We start from the raw sequence: 19436 nt of genomic DNA, 5'->3' as shown, positions 1-19436 counted from the left end.
TGATGGCTTCTATCAGTGTTATATTCTTGAGGATGTAAAACAGGACAAAAACTTGGTTGGTGAGCCAGACAGCCATCAAGTGGGAACAAATAGTTATAGCCCTGGTGTAACTGGTGTACCAGTCATTTAAGGGTCAAATGGAGGTTGCCCAGGATCCAGACTCAGTGAGAGGCCCAATCATCTAAAGGAAATACACATAAGTGGAGTTTTGTGGAATCCAGAGTGGTGAGTAGTGCAAAGCTGGGTCTTTGCTCAGGGCAATGGAGTAGCAGGGTCTGAGGAGATTGTGGAATATGACTATACTGTTAGGTGTCTGAGGTGTTGGTCTCTGGTTTTGTACCTATTTAAAAGAAAAGGAAAAAATCAGTGTTAGGTTGAACTATATAAATTTCCAATATTTGACATTTTTGACCTATAAAAATAGCAGTTTCATCTGGTTTAATCTGATATTGCTCAGTGCTTATCCAGGACTTGTCAGTCTCTTAAGGAGTCTAAATATACTAGTTTTAATTCAAAACTTGCAAGCACCCTACAAGATAAATCTCCAGTCTACAGAGAAGAAACCAAAGATTAAAATGGTGGAGGTGTGACATATTCCAAGACAGAAAGTTACTAAGTAAGTAAATAGCAATCTCTGGCTCAAAAACCAGAGACTTTTCAAATTTGCCAGGGTACTTCCCCCCCCCCCCCCATATTTCAAGTGTTTTTATTCTGAGCAGTTGGTACAAAAAATAATGACAGATACGTCTTACTCCGAAGAGTTCAGTACTCTGCACAGGCTGTCTTGGATCTGATCCACTTTTACAGATTTAACAGACTCTTACATTCACTTTATAGTACGCTTCCTTCTTGCTCTCACTGGAAATGGAGCCACAGGTGGGACTGCACCTTGTCAGACCTCATTGAGGAACTCCAGATTGAGATAGGCCGGGATGTGGATTGAGTCCATGGTCAGCAAGGACAGGTTAAATGGAAACAAAATAGGAAACATGTACTCTGAAATCAGACAACAAATAGGAGATGGCTTTCATCAGGAGAGCTGGTGAACCAGGTGCCAAACCCTTTGTCCACAGGATTTGCTTTCTCTTTGTTTTCTCTTCTTCTGGCCTCTACTGTTTATCTCCTTATCATCTTCTGTTTCATCCATCCTCCTACTCCCTCCCTGCTTCTGTCTCCCTCTTTCTGTAGTCATGAAGGACTAAGTACATAAAGGTTGGTGTAGCACAGATTAGACTGTGTAGTGATTAGCATTCACTTTATAGAATCACTTTTAAGGTATGGAAGAACATTCATGCTCTATTAAGTGAAAAACAAAATTTACAGTGAAGTAAGAGTAGTTGATCAAACTATCTGTCATCTATCTCTCTAGTTATTTTGCTTGGGAAAATATCTGGAATGGTATTCTGATAGTCATCTCTGAGAAGACAGACACTTCTGCTAATCTGATTTTTCTCCTTAGTTTTCTATTATTATTTTTATTGGTAATAAAAATGTAATTTTCAGGTCATCTAAAAAAACCTTGGCAAATGGGGACTTTCAAGGATTATTATTATTTTTGGAAATCAAACAAATTCTTAGAAAATGTTCTCTAGATGTATCCTTAGTGACTTATCTTGAGACATTTCAAAATGTTCTACTTACTGCCCTTCAATTAATGCCAAAGTAGGTATTACTAATATGCCCAGATAGACATAAACCGTAACAATGCCAGTTTATGGTTTCTCTTTGTAATTTCTGATTTTTGAATTGGCCACTAGGCTCCAAAATTCCGTATCATTAAAGTTTAAATATTATAAATAAGTATGGTATGTTCTGAGGGTGACATTAGTCTGAAGCAGTTTCATTTAGTTTGAATAAGATTTTGACCTCACCAGCAAGATAACAAACAAGAGTAACCTATTCTGGGGCTCCTGGCTGGCTCAGTGGATTAAGCATCTACTTTTGGCTCAGGTCATGATCCCCGGGCCCTGGATTGGGCCCCACATTGGGCTCCCTGCTCAGCGAGGAGCTTGCTGCTTCTCCTCCCTCTATCTGCCACTCCCCCTGCTTGTACTGTTTCTCTGTCAAATAAATGTATAAAATATTTTTTTTAAAAGGAAGAAAGAAAAAAAAAGACTAATCTCTTCTAAGGACAAAATAAATTGGCTGCCTTTGTGTTATATGAGGAAAGTGCGTGTGCTTTTTTTGGCTCATAGGATAATGTCTTAAATGTACAGCAAGCACTTAACAAATGTCCTTCCTACATTTCTCTCTTACCTCTTTGCTGATAATAGTCTAGTTAGAATGTCTATTTTGAGCCTTTAAAATTCCCAGGAATATGAGGATACCCCTTTGTCAGTATCTGTGAATATGCAAGTATCTCTCTGGTTAGTAGATATGGGGATAAAATTTACTTACAGGTAATTTGTTGTTCCATCCTCTAAAGTAACTTAAATTTTAGGAAAATATTAGGAAATATAGTTGGCATCCAGAGAAGATTTTTGTGTTTGGGGGAAAAGTTTGTTTGTTTGTTTGTTGTGAGAGAGAGAGAGAGAGAGAGAGAGAGAGCACACCTCAAGCAGACTATGCTGACTGAGGAGCCTGATGTGGGGCTTGATCTCATGACCTTGAGATTGAGACCTGAGCTGAAACCAGGAGTCAGACGCTTAACTGACTGAGCCACCCAGGTGCCCCTGATTATTTGTTAATATGCAAGAACTTTTATAATCCAGTTAAAAAAAGTAATTCAAAAAGATGGATAAAGAGCACCAATGAGCAACTCATAGGAAAAGATATACAGGTGCCCAATAAATATATATAAGTACCTTAAAAATAATTTACTCTCAGAGAATAATGAATTTACAGTACAAATAATATGTATATATGTATATGTATGTAGTACTTGTTACCTTTATCTTCATACTTCTTGAGAGGAAGCTGCAGCCATCATGTCCTGTTACCCTGAAGTATTCCAGTGTGTAATTCCCAACAAAAAGGCCACTCTTGTACCTATCCTGCATTCAGCCCTCTAAATCAGGAAGTCATCTTGGGTATAGTACTGCCATCGTATCCACAGATCCCTTTTAAATTTTACCACCTCTCTTAAGAATATCTCTTTTTCCTTTCTGGTCCATGCAGGAATTCATGTTGCATTTGACTGTCATATCTCTTCAGACTACTTCAATCTAAAACTGTTGCCTAGTTTTCCTATATTTCATATTCTTTAGAGTTTTAAGGAATTCTGTAGAGTGACTTCTTCAATCTGGGTCTAGGTTTTCTCATTGTCAGATGCTGCACAGAAGGTTGCTCCTTTGTCTTCAGTATATTCCATCATTGTACCACTGATTATTGAGTAATATTCCAAAATTCTACCAATACACTGTTCATCAGACCAGATTCATCAGGTTAGCATCTATAGACAATGCTATGAATCTCTCATCTTTATGATAACTGCCAAAAGATGATTCTCTATTTCCATCATTACTATTATATTTATTAACATTTTACTATAAGGGAGAACTTTCCCTTTTCTGCATTTACTTATTTATTTATCATTTATTCACTTGTCAGTATGGACTTGATGCCAGTTTTAATGAGTGGGGTTGTAATTTGTTATTAAATTTTTAAACTGAGGTATAATTTACTTATAGTGTAATATACACATCTTAAGTCAGTCAGTTTTGACATACACATATATGCCTATCAAGGATAACGGGTGTTTATTTTGATGCTTGAAGTTTTCCCTCTGTGGCCCTTCATTTGGTTCTTGTGTCTCTTCGGAATGCCTCCCGTAATTTATTGAGCATTTCCTTACTTTCTGGCTCTAGATGTTTCAGATTCTTCTTTTACTTTCCATGCTGAACTTTGAAGTCAGCCATTTCTCCAAAGATCTTTGGTTTCTGTTAATGTAGGATGGGATTTAGAAACCAAGAGGTAGGCCATTAGTATGTTTTTGGTTACTGGGCTATAAGTTGCTCTTGGACCTTCCTAGCGGACAGGTTAGGAAAATATATAAATGTATATATATATGTGCACAGAGACACAAATATATATATATGTGTGTGTGTGTGTATACACACCACTGTAACTAAGTTTTCTATGTGTATATATAATGCAACCATGAATTTGTATTTCTTTTTTCTTTTCTTTTTTTAAAGATTTTATTTATTTATTCATGAGAGACACACAGAGAGAGGCAGAGACATAGGCAGAGGGAGAAGCAGGTTCCCTGCAGGAAGCCCGATACAAGACTCCATCCCAGGACCTCAGGATCATGACCTGAGCTGAAGTCAGATGCTCAACCACTGAGCCACCCAGGTGCCTCTGAATTCATAATTCGAATTCCAGGCCAGTACCTTAGATGATGACTTTTTTTTTTTTTTTTTAAGACTTATTTATTTTAGAGAGAGGGAGCACATAGGCAGGGAAGGGGTATTGGGAAAGGGTGAGAGCAAATCTTAAACAGGCTCCCTACCCAGCTCCGACCTAGATGCAGGTCTGGAACTCACGACTCTTGAGATCATGACCTGAGCTAAAACCAAGAGTCAGAGGCTTCACCGACTGAGCCACACAGGTGCCCCACCTTGGACTTCTTTATAGCCTTTCCCCTTCCTTCCTTTTAAATTTCCTTGGCAGTGACATGGCCCCATTATCTTCAATATATTTACTTATTTGATCAGTAAGTTTACTTATTTGATGAGTGTAACAAATTTAATTGTGCTGCTCATTTCCTCTGTTTCTGTTTAGCTCCTACCATGTCCTTAGCCACAGGTCGGCCTGTGCTTCCATGTGACTCTCACAGGCTCCTCTTCATTACCTTGTCTACTCAGCATCTGTCCCATCCCCCTATGCCTCCCCAGCCCTTACACCTCACTATTCCATGTCCTTAGTACCACATGAAAAGGAAGAGAGGAAATGGTCCCAGAGAAGATTTTAAAGTTAGATTACACAGTTTTCTTTATTTCTTTAATGTACTTAGGGTTTTTTTTTCATGTTCTAAAAAATAATGCATTTTACTTTTTAAATGACATACCCTTTGGCATATAAGTGTATTTTTCATTCCTCTGTTGGAATTTTCTCTGCTATTGTTTTAATGCCTCTTTCAGATTGCCATGTGCAAAAGGTCATTTTCCTAGACTTATTGTTACACTTGTGTGTTTAAATATATTTATTTACTTGGGGTTTTAGCATCAGATTTAATACTCTTGTTCTCTGTTTCTCCTGACTGCATTGGCACTGCCAAAACCAGTTTGAATGCTTACCCTTCTGAAGAGACTACATCAGTCAAATGCCATCAGGCATGTTTTGCTTTTTTTTTAAAAATAAGATCTTGAATAACTGAATATTTCCTGGGCAGTGTCAACAGTAGTCAGCCATTTGGAGAATTGATTCAACTATTGTCTTTCTGACGCTTACTTCAAATATTTGGTATTTGCAGCCCAAGGCACATTAGAAATTACTGTTGGTTCCTTTGGGCACTTGTATGTTTCACTGGCATTTTGGCTTCTTAAAGGATTAATTAGCCACCAATAGCTAATTTAAAAATCGTTTATGCTTTTTAGTGTTCCCATGGAATTCAATGGTTTTTAGGTGCCAGTTAGGGCATTTGGTAGATTGACTAGAAAAATAATTGTTTAAGCAATGGTGGATAACTATGAGGTAGCCGTTGCCTTGACAACTAGAAAACTGTTCTGTTTGCTAAACAAAGGGATGGTAATTTAGTAGTTTAATTTCCTTTTTGGTATGGAGGTGCTGCATAATAACATTTTATTTTAGCCTCTGAGATTGTCCATATTATTGACAAAAATCAGAGAAGCAGAGCAAAAAGAGAAGGTAAGAAGAGTTTTTTCTGGTTTAAAGGCATGTATATCTAACAGGGTCAGTGTTGGTCCAAGTAATCTTAGTTAACCTGCTGAATAATTCTTTGTATAACTCTGTTGGACCAAAATCTGGGAGTCTAGAATAGGTATATTGTCTTGGTTATCTGTCTACTGTACTAAAGGGTTGTGATATATACTTCGTAATAGAGCATCCACACAAACATTTTAACCTGTTGCTACTAATATCAACAGGATTACTTTATTTCTGAATTGAATGAGGGGATGATATTTAAACACCTCCTCCCCTACCTCCACCATATATACAAAATTTTATGCTAGCATTTGTTCTATTTGTGTGGTATCTCTTTTGTATAGGACCTGAAATTTTTTTTTTTTACCTCACAGTTTTTTTCCAAATTATTAAGTAATAGTAACAGTCTTTATTTGGCACTGTTTTCTGAGCCATGTTCCAAGCACTTTAGCATTTCAGTTCTCATCCCTGTGAGATAGTCACTCTTTATATCATGAGGTACAGACTAGCCTAAGGTCACCCAGCTACTAAGTGGTAGATTTGAACCTAAGCATCTAATTCAAGAGCCTGTGCTCTTAATTTACTATATTGTACTGACTCTTATTAATATAGTCATTCTAAATACATTAGAAAGTACGGAAGAGTGTTAATAAGAAAAATAAAAATAACCCATAATTCTAATCACTACAGATTAGAATATTTTTTTTTAAAGATTTTATTTATTTATTCATGAGACACACAGAGAGGGGCAGACACAGGCAGAGGGAGAAGCAGGCTCCCTGCAGAGCCTGATGTGGGTGGGACTCCATCCCAGGACCCCAGGGTCATGCCCTGAGCGGAAGGCAGACAGACGCTCAACTGCTGAGCCACCCAAGTGTACCTACTTTTTTTTCCCTAAGATTATAATACTTTTTACTGTTCTCATGAAGTCTTGTAATATCTGGGTTTCTTTCAAAATAATCATTGTTTAGGAAGAATGGGTACGAGTATAGATCAGACAGAATTGTGTTGATGATTGTGGGAGCCAGACTATGAGTATATGGGGGATTTATTATATAGTTCCATCTTCTTTTGTGTATGTTTGAAATGTTCTTTAGTATATGTTTTATTTTTATTTTCTTAGAAGGAGCAGGTGCACCTGAGGGACAGGGAGCAGGGAAGAGGGAAAGAGAATCTTAAGGAGGCTCTGCTCCCAGCATGGAGCTGTGGTGAGGCTAGATCTCACAACTCTGAGATCATGACTTCACCTGAAATCAAGAGTTAGAGGCTCAGTTGCCCCCTCTCCAGTATATATTTTAAAAAGCAAAGAATACATGCCAATTTTAACAAACAAAAAAGAAACTTTATTTTTTTTAATTTTTTTTATAAGAACAGGAAGGCTTGGGTGCCTGGGTTAGCTCAGTTTTTGTCCACCTCCTTATTTTGGCTCAGGTTATCATCTCAGGGTGGTGAGATTGAGCCCCACATCAGACTGCACTAAGCATGGAGCCTGCTTAAGATTCTCCCTCTCTGGGATCCCTGGGTGGCTCAGCAGTTTGGCGCCTGCCTTTGGCCCGGGGCGTGATCCTGAAGACCGGGGATCAAGTCCCGCTTCAGGCTCCCTGCCTGGAGCCTGCTTCTCCCTCTGCCTGTGTCTCCTCCTCTCTCCTCTCTGTCTCTTATAAATAAATAAATAAAATCTTTAAAGAAAAAAAAAAGATTCTCCCTCTCCTGCTTCCCCCATTCCCCTGTGTGTGGGCAAGTTTGCTGTCTCTCAAAAAATAAGGAACAGGAAGACTTATTTTGAAATATTTTCATACACATACCCCTGCATTCCATTCCCTTTCCCAAAGGTTAATCCCTTTTTAGCAGTTATTCCTATCTTTTTTTTAATGTTTTTATATATGTATGATATAAATATATTTGATTAACTTTTCTTTTTTTCTTTTTTTAAAATTTTGCTTTTCTAGAAATAGAGAAAGCTTAACCATTTGACTCATCCGCCCCCCCTTCCCCATTTTTTCTTTTTCTTTTTTTTTTTTTTTTCTTAAGATTTTATTTATTCATGAGAGAGACAGAGAGACAGAGAAGCAGGCTCCATGCAGGGAGCCCGATGTGGGACCTGATCCCTGGACTCCAGGATCATGCCCTGGGCTGAAGGCAGACACTTAACCACTGGGCCACCCAGGTGTCCCCCGTTTTTTCTTTTTAAAATGCTAGAGGCATAAAACCTCATTTTAAATGATTGCTCATTGGGGCACCTGGGTGGCTCAGTTGATTAAGCGTTAGACTTTTGATTTTAGCTCATGTCATGATCATAGTCGTGGGATCGAGCCCCAGGTTGGGCTCCACTCTCAGCTTGGAGTCTCCTTGAGATACTCTCTCTCCCTCCGCCCATTTCCTCATGTGCATGCCCGTTCTCTCTCTCTCTCTCTCTCTCTCTCAAATAAAATCTTTAAAGAGAGAGAGAGAGGAGGATGCCAAATTAGAATTTACATTCGTTTAATGACTTGTTTGCCCACCTTGACTGTTTCATAATAGTAATAATAATTGTTAATAGCTAAATACTTGGGGTATCATAATTGAGTGCTTTTTAATATTGACCATGTTTTCCTGTTGTGGACACTGAAGCTTAGAGAGGATTAGTAGCCTACAAAAACTCATCTAGTTAGTGTAAGAAATAGAGCTGTGGTTAGGACCCTGTCTTTCTGCCTATGCTATTACTCTGCTTTATTACCTTATGTTACACTAATGATAGAGTGGTAATTTATGCTCTGCTAAAATTATATACACAAATCTGACCGTGTAGGTAGGTTATGGATTTCATTTGTTTTCCTGTAGAAATCCCCGTTCGTATTTTGGTTAGCATAGTTTCACTTCTAGATGATTATGTTTCTTAAAGTGTCTCATTTTGACCATCTCTATAACCCCCTGCTTTGAGAAACACTCAACACAGCTATACAGAATTCAAATTCTTAGGTTCGTTTAACGATTAAAATTTAGGAACGGAAAAGTTAACTTATGTAAGATGATAAAAACAAAATAATAGAGGCAGAAGTAAGATCACATCATAGATCTTTGCTTTTCATATGTTGCCTTTAACAGATTAACACTGTTCTAACAATTTATTTCAGTTTAGCAGGCAGGTGTTTATTAGACTTTGATTTCCCTTCTCAAGTTTTATTTATTTATTTATTTATTTATTTATTTATTTATTTATTTATTTATTTATTTATTTATTTATTTACGATAGTCATACAGAGAGAGAGAGAGGCAGAGACACAGGCAGAGGGAGAAGCAGGCTCCATGCACCGGGAGCCCGATGTGGGACTCGATCCCAGGTCTCCAGGATCGCGCCCTGGGCCAAAGGCAGGGGCCAAACCGCTGCACCACCCAGGGATCCCTCAAGTATTTTTCTAATAGATATTTTTCTTTAAGGATTTTGCTACTTCCTTTTCATGTATTTTAGCTTGAAGGAAGGGAAATATTACCGTTCCAAATAATAATTTACCTCTACAATATTTGAAGTAATTATTTCTCTTTTCTGTTAGCCTGGATTTTTATGTTGATAAGGATGTGAGATGGGCTTGGTTTGGGGGAAAAAAGCTCCTTTCAAATTTAAGTTGAATAAATCAGCTCAATAAATGTACTTATAGCTTGCTATCATTGGAATATTGCCAGGGTTTGGTATGAATATTAATGAAAATAATATGCAAATGGGTTTCTGTATACTAAAAGTCTAAATATATTACTATTCTGTTCCCTTTTTTTCATAATTCTCTAATAAAAATATCTAAAAAGCTTATCACTTCTTAAATATTTGTTTCTGAGTAGGCACAAATGTGCAATTTTTGTTTTCTTGTTTTTCTTCATTTCATAATTTTCATGTTCCTCATCTGTATTTATTTAACTATTTGTCTATAAAAATAAAATTTACTGGCTAAAAGGCAGGATGTGTTAATGGGAGAGGTCTGCAAGTTGTGGAAAGTAATGTCTGTGGTCGTGAAGACAACCCCACCATTTGCTTTTGTAACAGTAACACATAATACCAATTGGACCACAAAGTGAATTGATGAAATTTTCTTAAAATTTGTGGGTGAAGTGCTGTGTGTCTGTTTCATGTTCTTGCTATAATCAAGCTACTAGCTTGTCTGGAATTTAAACAAGATTTTGACCAAGGAAAATGGTATTTTAACAGGGTTAAGGCAAATAGATAAAGTAGAAAAATGAATCTATTAAGTTTACATGCAAGAGCAATAAAAAGTTACCAAGTTGTAGTCAGTGATATCAATAAATTTAAGTAGTAGTAATTCAGAAATTACTGTCTTGCTATGATGGTATACTTTTGTAATGGCATAACTATTGAAATATGGGCATTTTCCTAGTTAGATATATGTATAATATACATATATTCATATATATATATTCTTTTTTTAAACTTTTTTTTTTTTTAAGTAATTCTACATTTCAATGTAGGGCTTGAACTCACAGCCCCAAGATCAAGAGTTGCCTGCGCTACTGACTGAGCCAGCCAGGCACCACTCCCCTATGTAGATTTTAAAAACCATATACTTAATATATTTTGTGTTCTTTTAAAAACTGCTTTTCATGAAATAAATAGGATGTGAAACAAATGGCTACTAATGAGGCCACTCTATTTTTAGGTGTAGCATCTTTGTTTTGGTTTATTGTCCCATCTCCCACCTATAAAAAAGGTTACTACAATTATTTGATTATATACTTTTGGTATAGTATTAGGACATATATATATATATTTTTTATCACTCCTAATGTGTATTATCCACAACTGTTGGGTTGAATTTATTTTAAGATCCAGATGAAATTTGTATTTTCATCATTCACTGCTATATTAACAGCATTTTTCCACTTTCTGTTCTATAGAATTTCTGCAAGATGTTAATAGAAAAAAAGCATTTTTTTGGACAAATAGATTAGGAAATGATGAGGCAGAGTAGGAGTTCGTTCATTCACTAAACGGATTTTCCCAAACTCTCCCCACCTTTTTGGTGTGGGGTATCTCAGGATATTAGTACTTCTTATAAAACACTTTGTGAAAAGTTATTTACATAGTCTTTCTTTGATTATGCAGTTGATTAATATAAGCAGAACTCTTTAGAATTACAGATCTTACACAGAAGTGTACCTGATAATGGAGTGGCTCTGTCAGTTAAGCATCTGCCTCTGGTTCAAGTCGTAATCACAGGGTCCAAGGGGCTCCCTGCTCAGTGGCAAGTGAATCTGCTCTCCCTTTTCCTAAGCCCCATCCCCCCAACTCATGCTCTCTCAGATAAATAAATAAAATCTTAGTAAGAAACCTACCTGATTGTAAAGAGAGCAGCTAGATTAAGACTATTGAAAACTAAATCATATACACAAAATGAAACTATATCACAAGTGTGGAAACTTAAAATATTTAACATATAAGGGTAAATAAACAGTGAATCCATGCCAGAGCATTTAAGACTTCCCAGATTGGATTTCTTAGAGTTTTTTCCAGATATTTGAATACATGTAATTCCTCCCACCCCTTGTATGTTACAATTCTTCCTTAGAATTGTCTAGATAGGAATATGACAAAGGTGTTCTGAATTTGGGTGGTGGCTAAGATGTAATCTAAATATTAAAAGAAATTTTCTCAGACTTTGAGACTTTTAAGGATCTGCCTTCTCTTTAGGTGGCCATATAGTAAATAAAGATTTAAATAAATGGGTAGATGGGATGGTGGATAGAATGATAAACTTAAGCTGATTCATATCATAGACTATATGTATTTTGTGTAAAGAAAAAAGACACATTTTTATTTTATATGATGTACATTTAAATAGGTTTTTTTGACACTTAGATTTTACTTGTCTTTAAGTTTGAGTATTTTATGGATGGTTCTTGTTAACAAATACATTCAATTATGACAACTTTTATAGCCATAATGGGATTAGATCTGCCAGACTGAAGTCTAATTGTGCTAAAAAATTAGAGACTTTAAATCTAATTATATTTATTTGCATTTTTAGGCCCTTGATGAGCCTCCCTATTTGACAGTGGGCACTGATGTGAGTGCTAAATACAGAGGAGCCTTTTGTGAAGCTAAGATCAAGACAGCAAAACGACTTGTCAAAGTCAAGGTGCAGTATATGTAGATCTTATAAATTATATGTTCAGTATTTGATATTTAAACTTATATTTGTTGGGGGGGTATTTAAGACTTTTTTTCCTGCAAGATGAGTTTAGTTTTCATATAAGGGTTGTCAAATACCTGAAAACAACGCATTATTTGGGGTTTTAAAGTATTCTAATTAGAATGAAGTTAGCTTATTACAAATTGGTATTTTGAGTGCCATTTCAGTATAGACTTGGTACTGTTTGTGTTATTAACCTTTTAGAGCTGGAAAGGATCTTAGAAGTCATGTAGTTTAATTCTTAACTTTAGACCCCCCTCTCACCATTTTAACCATCAGATTGAGATGTGATTTATAATTGATGATATTTTAGATAACAATAAAATAAGATAGATCTAGTTGTTACTTTCCTTATTCTCTATGTTTCTTTAAAAGACCTTTCTTAAATACTTATGTTTTGTCTCAGGTAATGCAGAAGAAGAAATGTAATTGTTTATATTTTAGTAAATTATCAGTGTTGAAAAATATAAGACAAGTGAAATATTTGAAGGTAGATATTTATTCATTTGTCAATTATTTACTGAGTGGTAAACTGTGCAGGTTAGGCAGGCCTATTTGGTGGGAAGGAGGTTGGGGGATATGAAGATGACCTGATCTTTGTCCTCAGGGGAATTCTAGTCCAGTTTCCCAGATACCCTGTAAAACATTGGTTTGAATACCACTAAGTTAAACAGGCCACAGAGCCTGTTGTATGTCCATTGGAGTGTTTCACATTCTCTTCTGGAGCTTTTTCCATGTATCGTAGGCTCTTTCCTTCTGCATGGATGTATTGAAAAAAGCTTCCTGGGTAGTTCTGATTTACACTCCTAGTTAAGATCCATTGTGATAAGACCTTTAAATTAGTGGCAAACCTGTAGGAGTCTAGTCTTGGCCACACCATGCCTTTAGTTTTCACATGTGTGGTGACTGTGAGCTCTTTAGTGATTTGATTTTTGTGGGTACTCTTACAGTGTTCTCATAGTGGCATTCCCTGTTCTGATTTCACACACTGGTATTCCCTGAGCATTCTTTTTTTACCACTACTATCTCAGAAATGAAGAGAAAGTTTTTTTATCAGTTTCCTCACTCTTCCAAACAGAACTCCTGTGAGCACATTGCAACACCTTACTGTGAATTAGACAAAAGCCCTCCTTCCTGGTAGATAGCCTCTTTAGCAGAGCTTGTCATGCAGGTAAGACTTCCGTGTTAGAAAAAGGTGTTCCTTTTGGATAGGAGCAGTTTTATTCCAGGACCCATGCTTTGGTTTGCAGAGCACAGGCTGGATTTTAGCCCTAACTTGCAGTCTTAGCTGGATGTTGCAGTATATGAATGAACCAGCTAAACGGCATGACTCACTCCTGCCATTTCTTCCTATTAATAAAAGGAAGAGAGAGAACTGTTGGTCTCTACTGCCTCTGTTGATAGCACAGAGTACCAGGACCTTGTGCCTTGTAAATAATGAACATCTAAAACTTGCTAATTTTTTTGGCTACTCTAAAAATCTGTTTATAATTCAAATTATTTTCTCAACAGATATAGTTGTATACTTCTCTTCTGGTTTATGATTCAGAGTTAATACATCTTCAACAATTTGTTGATGTACTTTTATTCCTTAATCAGTTTTCATTTATTAAACATTTACTATATGCTAAGCACTATATTAGGTATTGAAACTCTAGTGTTAAAAAATCTGATCTCAATTGTAAAATGGCTTACAGTCTAAGTGAGTGACAAAGATACCTAAACATATAATTTGAATAAAGCCTGGTAACGCTTTTGTGTGAGACAAAAATGCCTAGGATGCTGTGACATCTCTTTTCAATAACTGGTTTGTGAGTATATTACATAGATCAATTACCAAAGACATCTGATAAGACCATGTTGATGGTTCAGTCCCTGTAAGAACTCTTGCTTTGTATAGGAAAAACAACTTTTTCTACATTGAATACTGGAAGCTATCTTATTCTTCACTAACTAGTGAAGTATTTAAACTTGAGCCCCTATTTTAACTTAATCTCCTCACATCTGGTTTCCCATTCTCTGATTTCTGTACTGATAGAGAATACAGTAAAATTCTGGAGTTTGCCTGAGTTTGAATCTCAGCTGTAAGATGTACCAGTTCTGTGATTTTGGACTGGTTACTTAGTCTCCTCAGTTTTATTATCAACAAAGTGGGAACAATCATACCTACCTAGTAAGGTTGTTGTAAAGATTAGATGTTTGATGCTTGATCCTGATGCTTAGCTCCAGTAAATGTTTGTTTCTACTACTTTTTATTAAACTAGGCCTTCACAGAATGATAAAGGACCTAATAGCCTAAGGTCTCCACCTGTTTTTCCCCCCTCATTGTTTTAGGAAGAGAAATGATACTACTAAAATTATAGCTAATGGTATTAAATAAAGTCTAATACGTGAAACACCAACTAATTTAGTCTGGGAAATTGTTTAATAAAATTTTCAGTTAATCTACTTAGGGATTGAGATTTTATATACACTAGATAGCTGTGAATGGATTATTTGTAGTGAAATGCATTCATATGTTGATGAGTTTGCATCACCTGATTTTTTTGTGTGGGTTTGTTGCTAATTAAATTTGTGATCTTTAGGTAACATTTAGACATGATTCTTCAACAGTGGAAGTTCAGGATGACCACATAAAGGGCCCACTGAAGGTAACGCATTTATTTATTCATTATTAATTCTAATACATCAATGGGAAACATTAATAATTATACATAGTTATTTCTTTTTAATTCATTTGCTGTTATAAGTTGATAAACATGATTCTCTCTAAATAGACCAGTAGAAAACAATAGAATGTTCAGTGAAACTTTTTTGCGATAGGAAAATCTGTGTTCAGAAATGAAGTGAACATAGAAGAAACACTGAATGCTTTTTTTTATTTACTCATCTGTTTGCATTTCACCATGTTGCACTTCCAGAATTAATAGGTGATGAATTAGATATTAAGTGATGGAGGTTCTGTGATGATGTGAATAGTGAGGACAAAAACCCAACATGTTAACCTCAGAGCTAGTGCTAATTCTTTGAAGCAATTATAGGCAAATGGAATTTTGTAAGGGTTGTCAGGTGATTATTAAAGTGATAAGCATGTTACATATAGATTTATTTATTTGCATTAATTTCTTCTCCCTGGCGGGTGAAATAGGTACTGTTCTATTTTCTACTAGTGAACAAGCTGAAGGGAATGTGTGGGTAGCCACTGTGTGCTCTTTGGCCCTTTCTAATGTTTAAAAATTGGACAGTGGCCTGCCTGGGTGAGTTTTAAGAAATGCTAACAGAATTGAAGAAACATCTATAGATGCAAAGAGAATCCTTTACTGCAGCTATACTTTTGGAGGAATTACATATGTGTATCTGCCAGTTGTTTGTTTATGGTTGATTTAAAGACTTTAATTGAACCCCCAGAGCTTTAGTGGGTACTAAAGAGAGCTAATAACACTTGTAATTTAAAAAAATCTTGCCTTATAAAAATTGTTTTCCACCATTTCTGTTTTGTAGGTGCCATCTTTAATGTTACGTGCACATGTTCATCATTTGCAGGGACAAAAGACAAAACATGTATACTTAAAATGTGATGCTTGCCACCATTGATGTATTTTATTTATTTATTTATTTTTGCCACCATTGATTTAAATAGCACTTAGTATGTGCTAATGCTGTGCTAGGTCTTTTGCACATATAATTTTATATAATCCTAACAGCTCTTTAGAGAAGATGACACTAAAGACGGTAATCTGGCCATGCCAGCCAGTAATGGCAGAGCCAAAAAATTCTGATAGGCTTACCCCCTTGTATTTGAAGCATGTACCTTCTGAATGTTCAGAACTCAAACACTTCTGTACAGTATTTGCATTTTTGCCTTGGAAGCACCAGCACACCAGCATAGCTCTAGGTGCCCTCCCTGTTCATGTGGCTGGGGTCAGGTCTGACCAGCTACAAAATATGCCTAGTGTTGTGAAGAGATAGAAAAGGCAACCACTTTGTATCCTCAAGCCCTTTTTTTCTCCTTCTGCTCCTGCCTCTTTATGGCACAGTTGGTTTATTTTACTTGTTTGGTTTTTCTTACTTTATTAAATTGTTTTTTGTCTATGGTTAGGGCTTAGGACCATTTTGATTTTGACATAGGCAGGTATATTAAATTTTGATCCCAAGATTGTTGAAGTATTTTTTTCTTTTTCTTTCTTTCTTTTTTTTTTTTTTTTGGTATGTGTATAGATTTTGAATTGTTCCCTGTGTACTTCCATAACTTTGAAAAGTGTCAGCATTTGGATAAATGTTTCTCTTTGAGGAAATAAACCTACCAAAAGTGATGGTCATTTGATCTCGATATATTTTCTAATGAGTTCACATGAAATATAATACCTAGACTACTTATTAAACAAAAAAAATGGTACCATGTATTTGACTGTAGTCATTTAATAAAGGCTCTGTTAAAATTCCTCACCATCTCCTTCCCCATTTTGGGCATTGTGTGGGGCTAACAGTCTTTCTCTGAACACGTTTATTTTTTGTTATCACCATAAAGACCATATACTTGTATTTTATTTTTATTGGGGGTATGATTGACGTATACCATTATATTAGCTCCAGGTGTACAACATAATGATTCGATGTTTGATCAATACAGTAAGCCTCGTTACATCCATCATCATACATAGTTGAAATATCTTTCTTTCCTTTTCTTTTTTTTTTTTTTTTGCTTGTGATAGAGACTCTTAAAATTTACTCTCTTAGGAACTTTCAGATATGCAATACAGTATTATTGACTGTGGTAACCATGCTGTCTGTACATTACATCCCTAGGACTTATTTTATGATATTTTGTATGTTTACACCACTTTTACCTATTTTGCCCACTCCCCACTCCCTTCCCACCTTCTGGCAATGACCAGTCCATTCTCTGTGTCTATGAGCTTCTGTTTGTTTTTAGATTCCACATATAAGTGAGCATATGACACTTGTCTTTCTCTAACTTATTTCTCTTACCATAATGTCCTCATAGCCTATCCATGTTGTCCCAGAATGGCAAGATTTCCTTCCTTTTTTTTTTTTTAAAAGATTTTATTTATTTATTAGAGAGAGAGAGAGAGAGAGAGGCAGAGACAGAGGCAGAGGGAGAAACAGGCTCCACGCAGGGAGCCTGACGTGGGACTTGATCCTGGGTCTCCAGGATCACGCCCTGGGCTGAAGGCGGCACTAAACCACTAAGCCACCGGGGCTGCCAGATTTCCTTCCTTTTTATGGCACACACACACACACACACACACACACACACACACACACCCCTTTCTTTTCTCCCCCCTCTCTGTATCCATGCATCCACTAGTGAGTACTTAGGTTGCTTCCATATCTTGGCTATTGTCAGTAATGCTGCAGTGAACATAAGGGTGCTGATATCTTTTTGGATTAGTGTTTTCATTTTCTTCTTCTTCTTTTTTTTTTAAAGGTTTTATTTATTTGAGAGAGAGAAAGTGCACAATCAGGAGTAGGGACAGAGGGAGAAGCATAGCAGGGAGTCCAATGTGGGGCTCAATCCCAGGACCCTGAGATCACGACCCGAGTGGAAGGCAGATGCCTAACTGACTGAGCCACCAAAGCACCCCAATGCTTTCATTTTCTTTGGATAGATGCCCAGTAGTGGAATTGCTGGGTCATAGTTTTATCTTTAATTTAAAAGCCTCTATATTATTTACTATAGTGGCTGTACGAATTTATTTTATATTCCCATCAACAGTGCACAAGGGTTCCCTTTTTTCCATATCCTTGCTAACACTTGCTTTTTGTTGTCTTTTTGGTAATAGCCTTTCTAACAGGTGTGAGGTGATATCTCATTGTGATTTTGATTTCATTTCCCTGATGATTAGTGATGTTGAGCATCTTTATATGTACCTGTTGGCCATGTGTGTGTCTTTGGAAAAATGTCTGTTCAGATCCTCTGCTCATTTTCTAATTGGATTGTTTGGCTTTTTGCTGTTGAGTTATAGGAGTTCTCTCTCTATATATATATATTGGATAATTAACCTCTTATCAGATATATGATTTGCAAATATTTTCTCCCATTCACTAGGTTCCCTTTTCATTTTGTTGATAATATCCTTCACTGTGCAAAAGCTTCTTAGTTTGAGGTAGTTACAAAGACCATATAAATGTAATTATTGGCATTTTGAAAATATTTCAAATGCTTGTTATTAGTGGTACATTATAACTCTTAAGGATATATCAAAGCTCTTTCTTAACTGTTTATACTGATCCCCAGCCTCTTCGAAGGAGGAGTGGTAGTATGTGGTAAGACTAGTTAGTCACTTTTCATAGATCGTGGTTCTCAAAGTGTGGTCTGGGGGACCTCTGAAGACTCCCAGAACTTTTCAGGGAGGTTGTAAGAGCAAAACCTGATTTCATAAAATATTTAGATATTATTTACCTTTTTTTTTTTTTACTATGTTGACCTTTTTAGTGATGATATAAAAACAGGGGTAAATAAAAGCTGCTGTTACCTTAAGACAAATCACATCAGTAGTTTTTTTAGTCTTCACCACCATGGACTCGGTTAAAAAAAAATAGAAGCCAGGTTTTGGTTTGTTCATTTGTCTTCTAAAAGTTTTTCTAACTTTTTAAAAAATACTTTAGGTTGGAGCTATTGTGGAAGTGAAGAATCTTGATGGTGCATATCAGGAAGCTGTTATCAATAAATTAACAGATGCAAGTTGGTACACTGTAGGTAAGGGAATAAAGCTTTTAAAAATCATTTTCAAAGATAATACAAATAAAAATTTCCTTGATATAGTTCTTCTCCTAATGCCATAGATATTCTTACTGTTAATGTTTTTTAGATGGATTTTTTTTGTTGTTGTTTTTGTTTTTGCTGTTAATGTTTTTTTTAAAAAAAAAAATCTTTCCAGGTCTTTAGAATTTTTATTTCATAAGTGTGTGTATAAAGTATAATTTGAAATTAGTATATATATTATTCAGTTGAATTTGTAGCTTTTTTCACTTCAAAGTGTATCTTAGAGAAATTTTTTTCTCTTAACCATTTTAAAATGTACATTTTAGTATGTTCATGATGTTGTGAAAAGAAATTTCTACTAATTGTAGTAGGTTTCATAACATTTGATATACTATAATTTATTTTCTTTTACTGATGATGTTGCCAGTTTTCTTGCTATTACAATAAATGCTGGATTGAGTGTCTTGTACATGCATATTATTCTTGTATGTCTCTGATGTAATATGTATGTAAGGATGAGGCATAGTGAAGTGAAATATACTTTAAGTAGGGAGTCAAAACTGCCTTCCTAGAAGACGGTATTCATTTACACTTCTGTGGACAGTGTATGCGTGCAGTCATATTCCCAGCCCAGGCAAAAGTTGATGTTAGTAATCTGTGAAAATATTTGGCCATCTAGATAGAGAGTAGTATCTCAGTTTTGT

The 19436-nt window shown here is 35.9% G+C and overlaps 1 protein-coding gene across 7 annotated transcripts in view; it reads left to right on the top strand.

Annotated features, from left to right (window-relative positions):
- The window catches only part of ARID4B (AT-rich interaction domain 4B), a 147781-nt gene that overhangs the window by 48972 nt on the left and 79373 nt on the right, over positions 1–19436 (top strand). For all 7 annotated transcript variants that reach the window (XM_055308831.1, XM_055308833.1, XM_055308832.1 and 4 more), the window contains exons 3-5: positions 11841–11951; positions 14591–14656; positions 18636–18726. In XM_055308831.1, coding sequence (XP_055164806.1) covers positions 11841–11951; positions 14591–14656; positions 18636–18726 — 268 coding nt within the window. The remainder of the gene's footprint in view (positions 1–11840; positions 11952–14590; positions 14657–18635; positions 18727–19436) is intronic.

Source organism: Nyctereutes procyonoides, unplaced genomic scaffold (assembly GCF_905146905.1).
Source record: "Nyctereutes procyonoides isolate TBG_1078 unplaced genomic scaffold, NYPRO_anot_genome, whole genome shotgun sequence".
Taxonomy (NCBI): domain Eukaryota; kingdom Metazoa; phylum Chordata; class Mammalia; order Carnivora; family Canidae; genus Nyctereutes; species Nyctereutes procyonoides.
The sequence above is the reverse complement of the archived record's forward strand: the minus strand, read 5'-3'. Positions and strand labels throughout refer to the sequence as shown.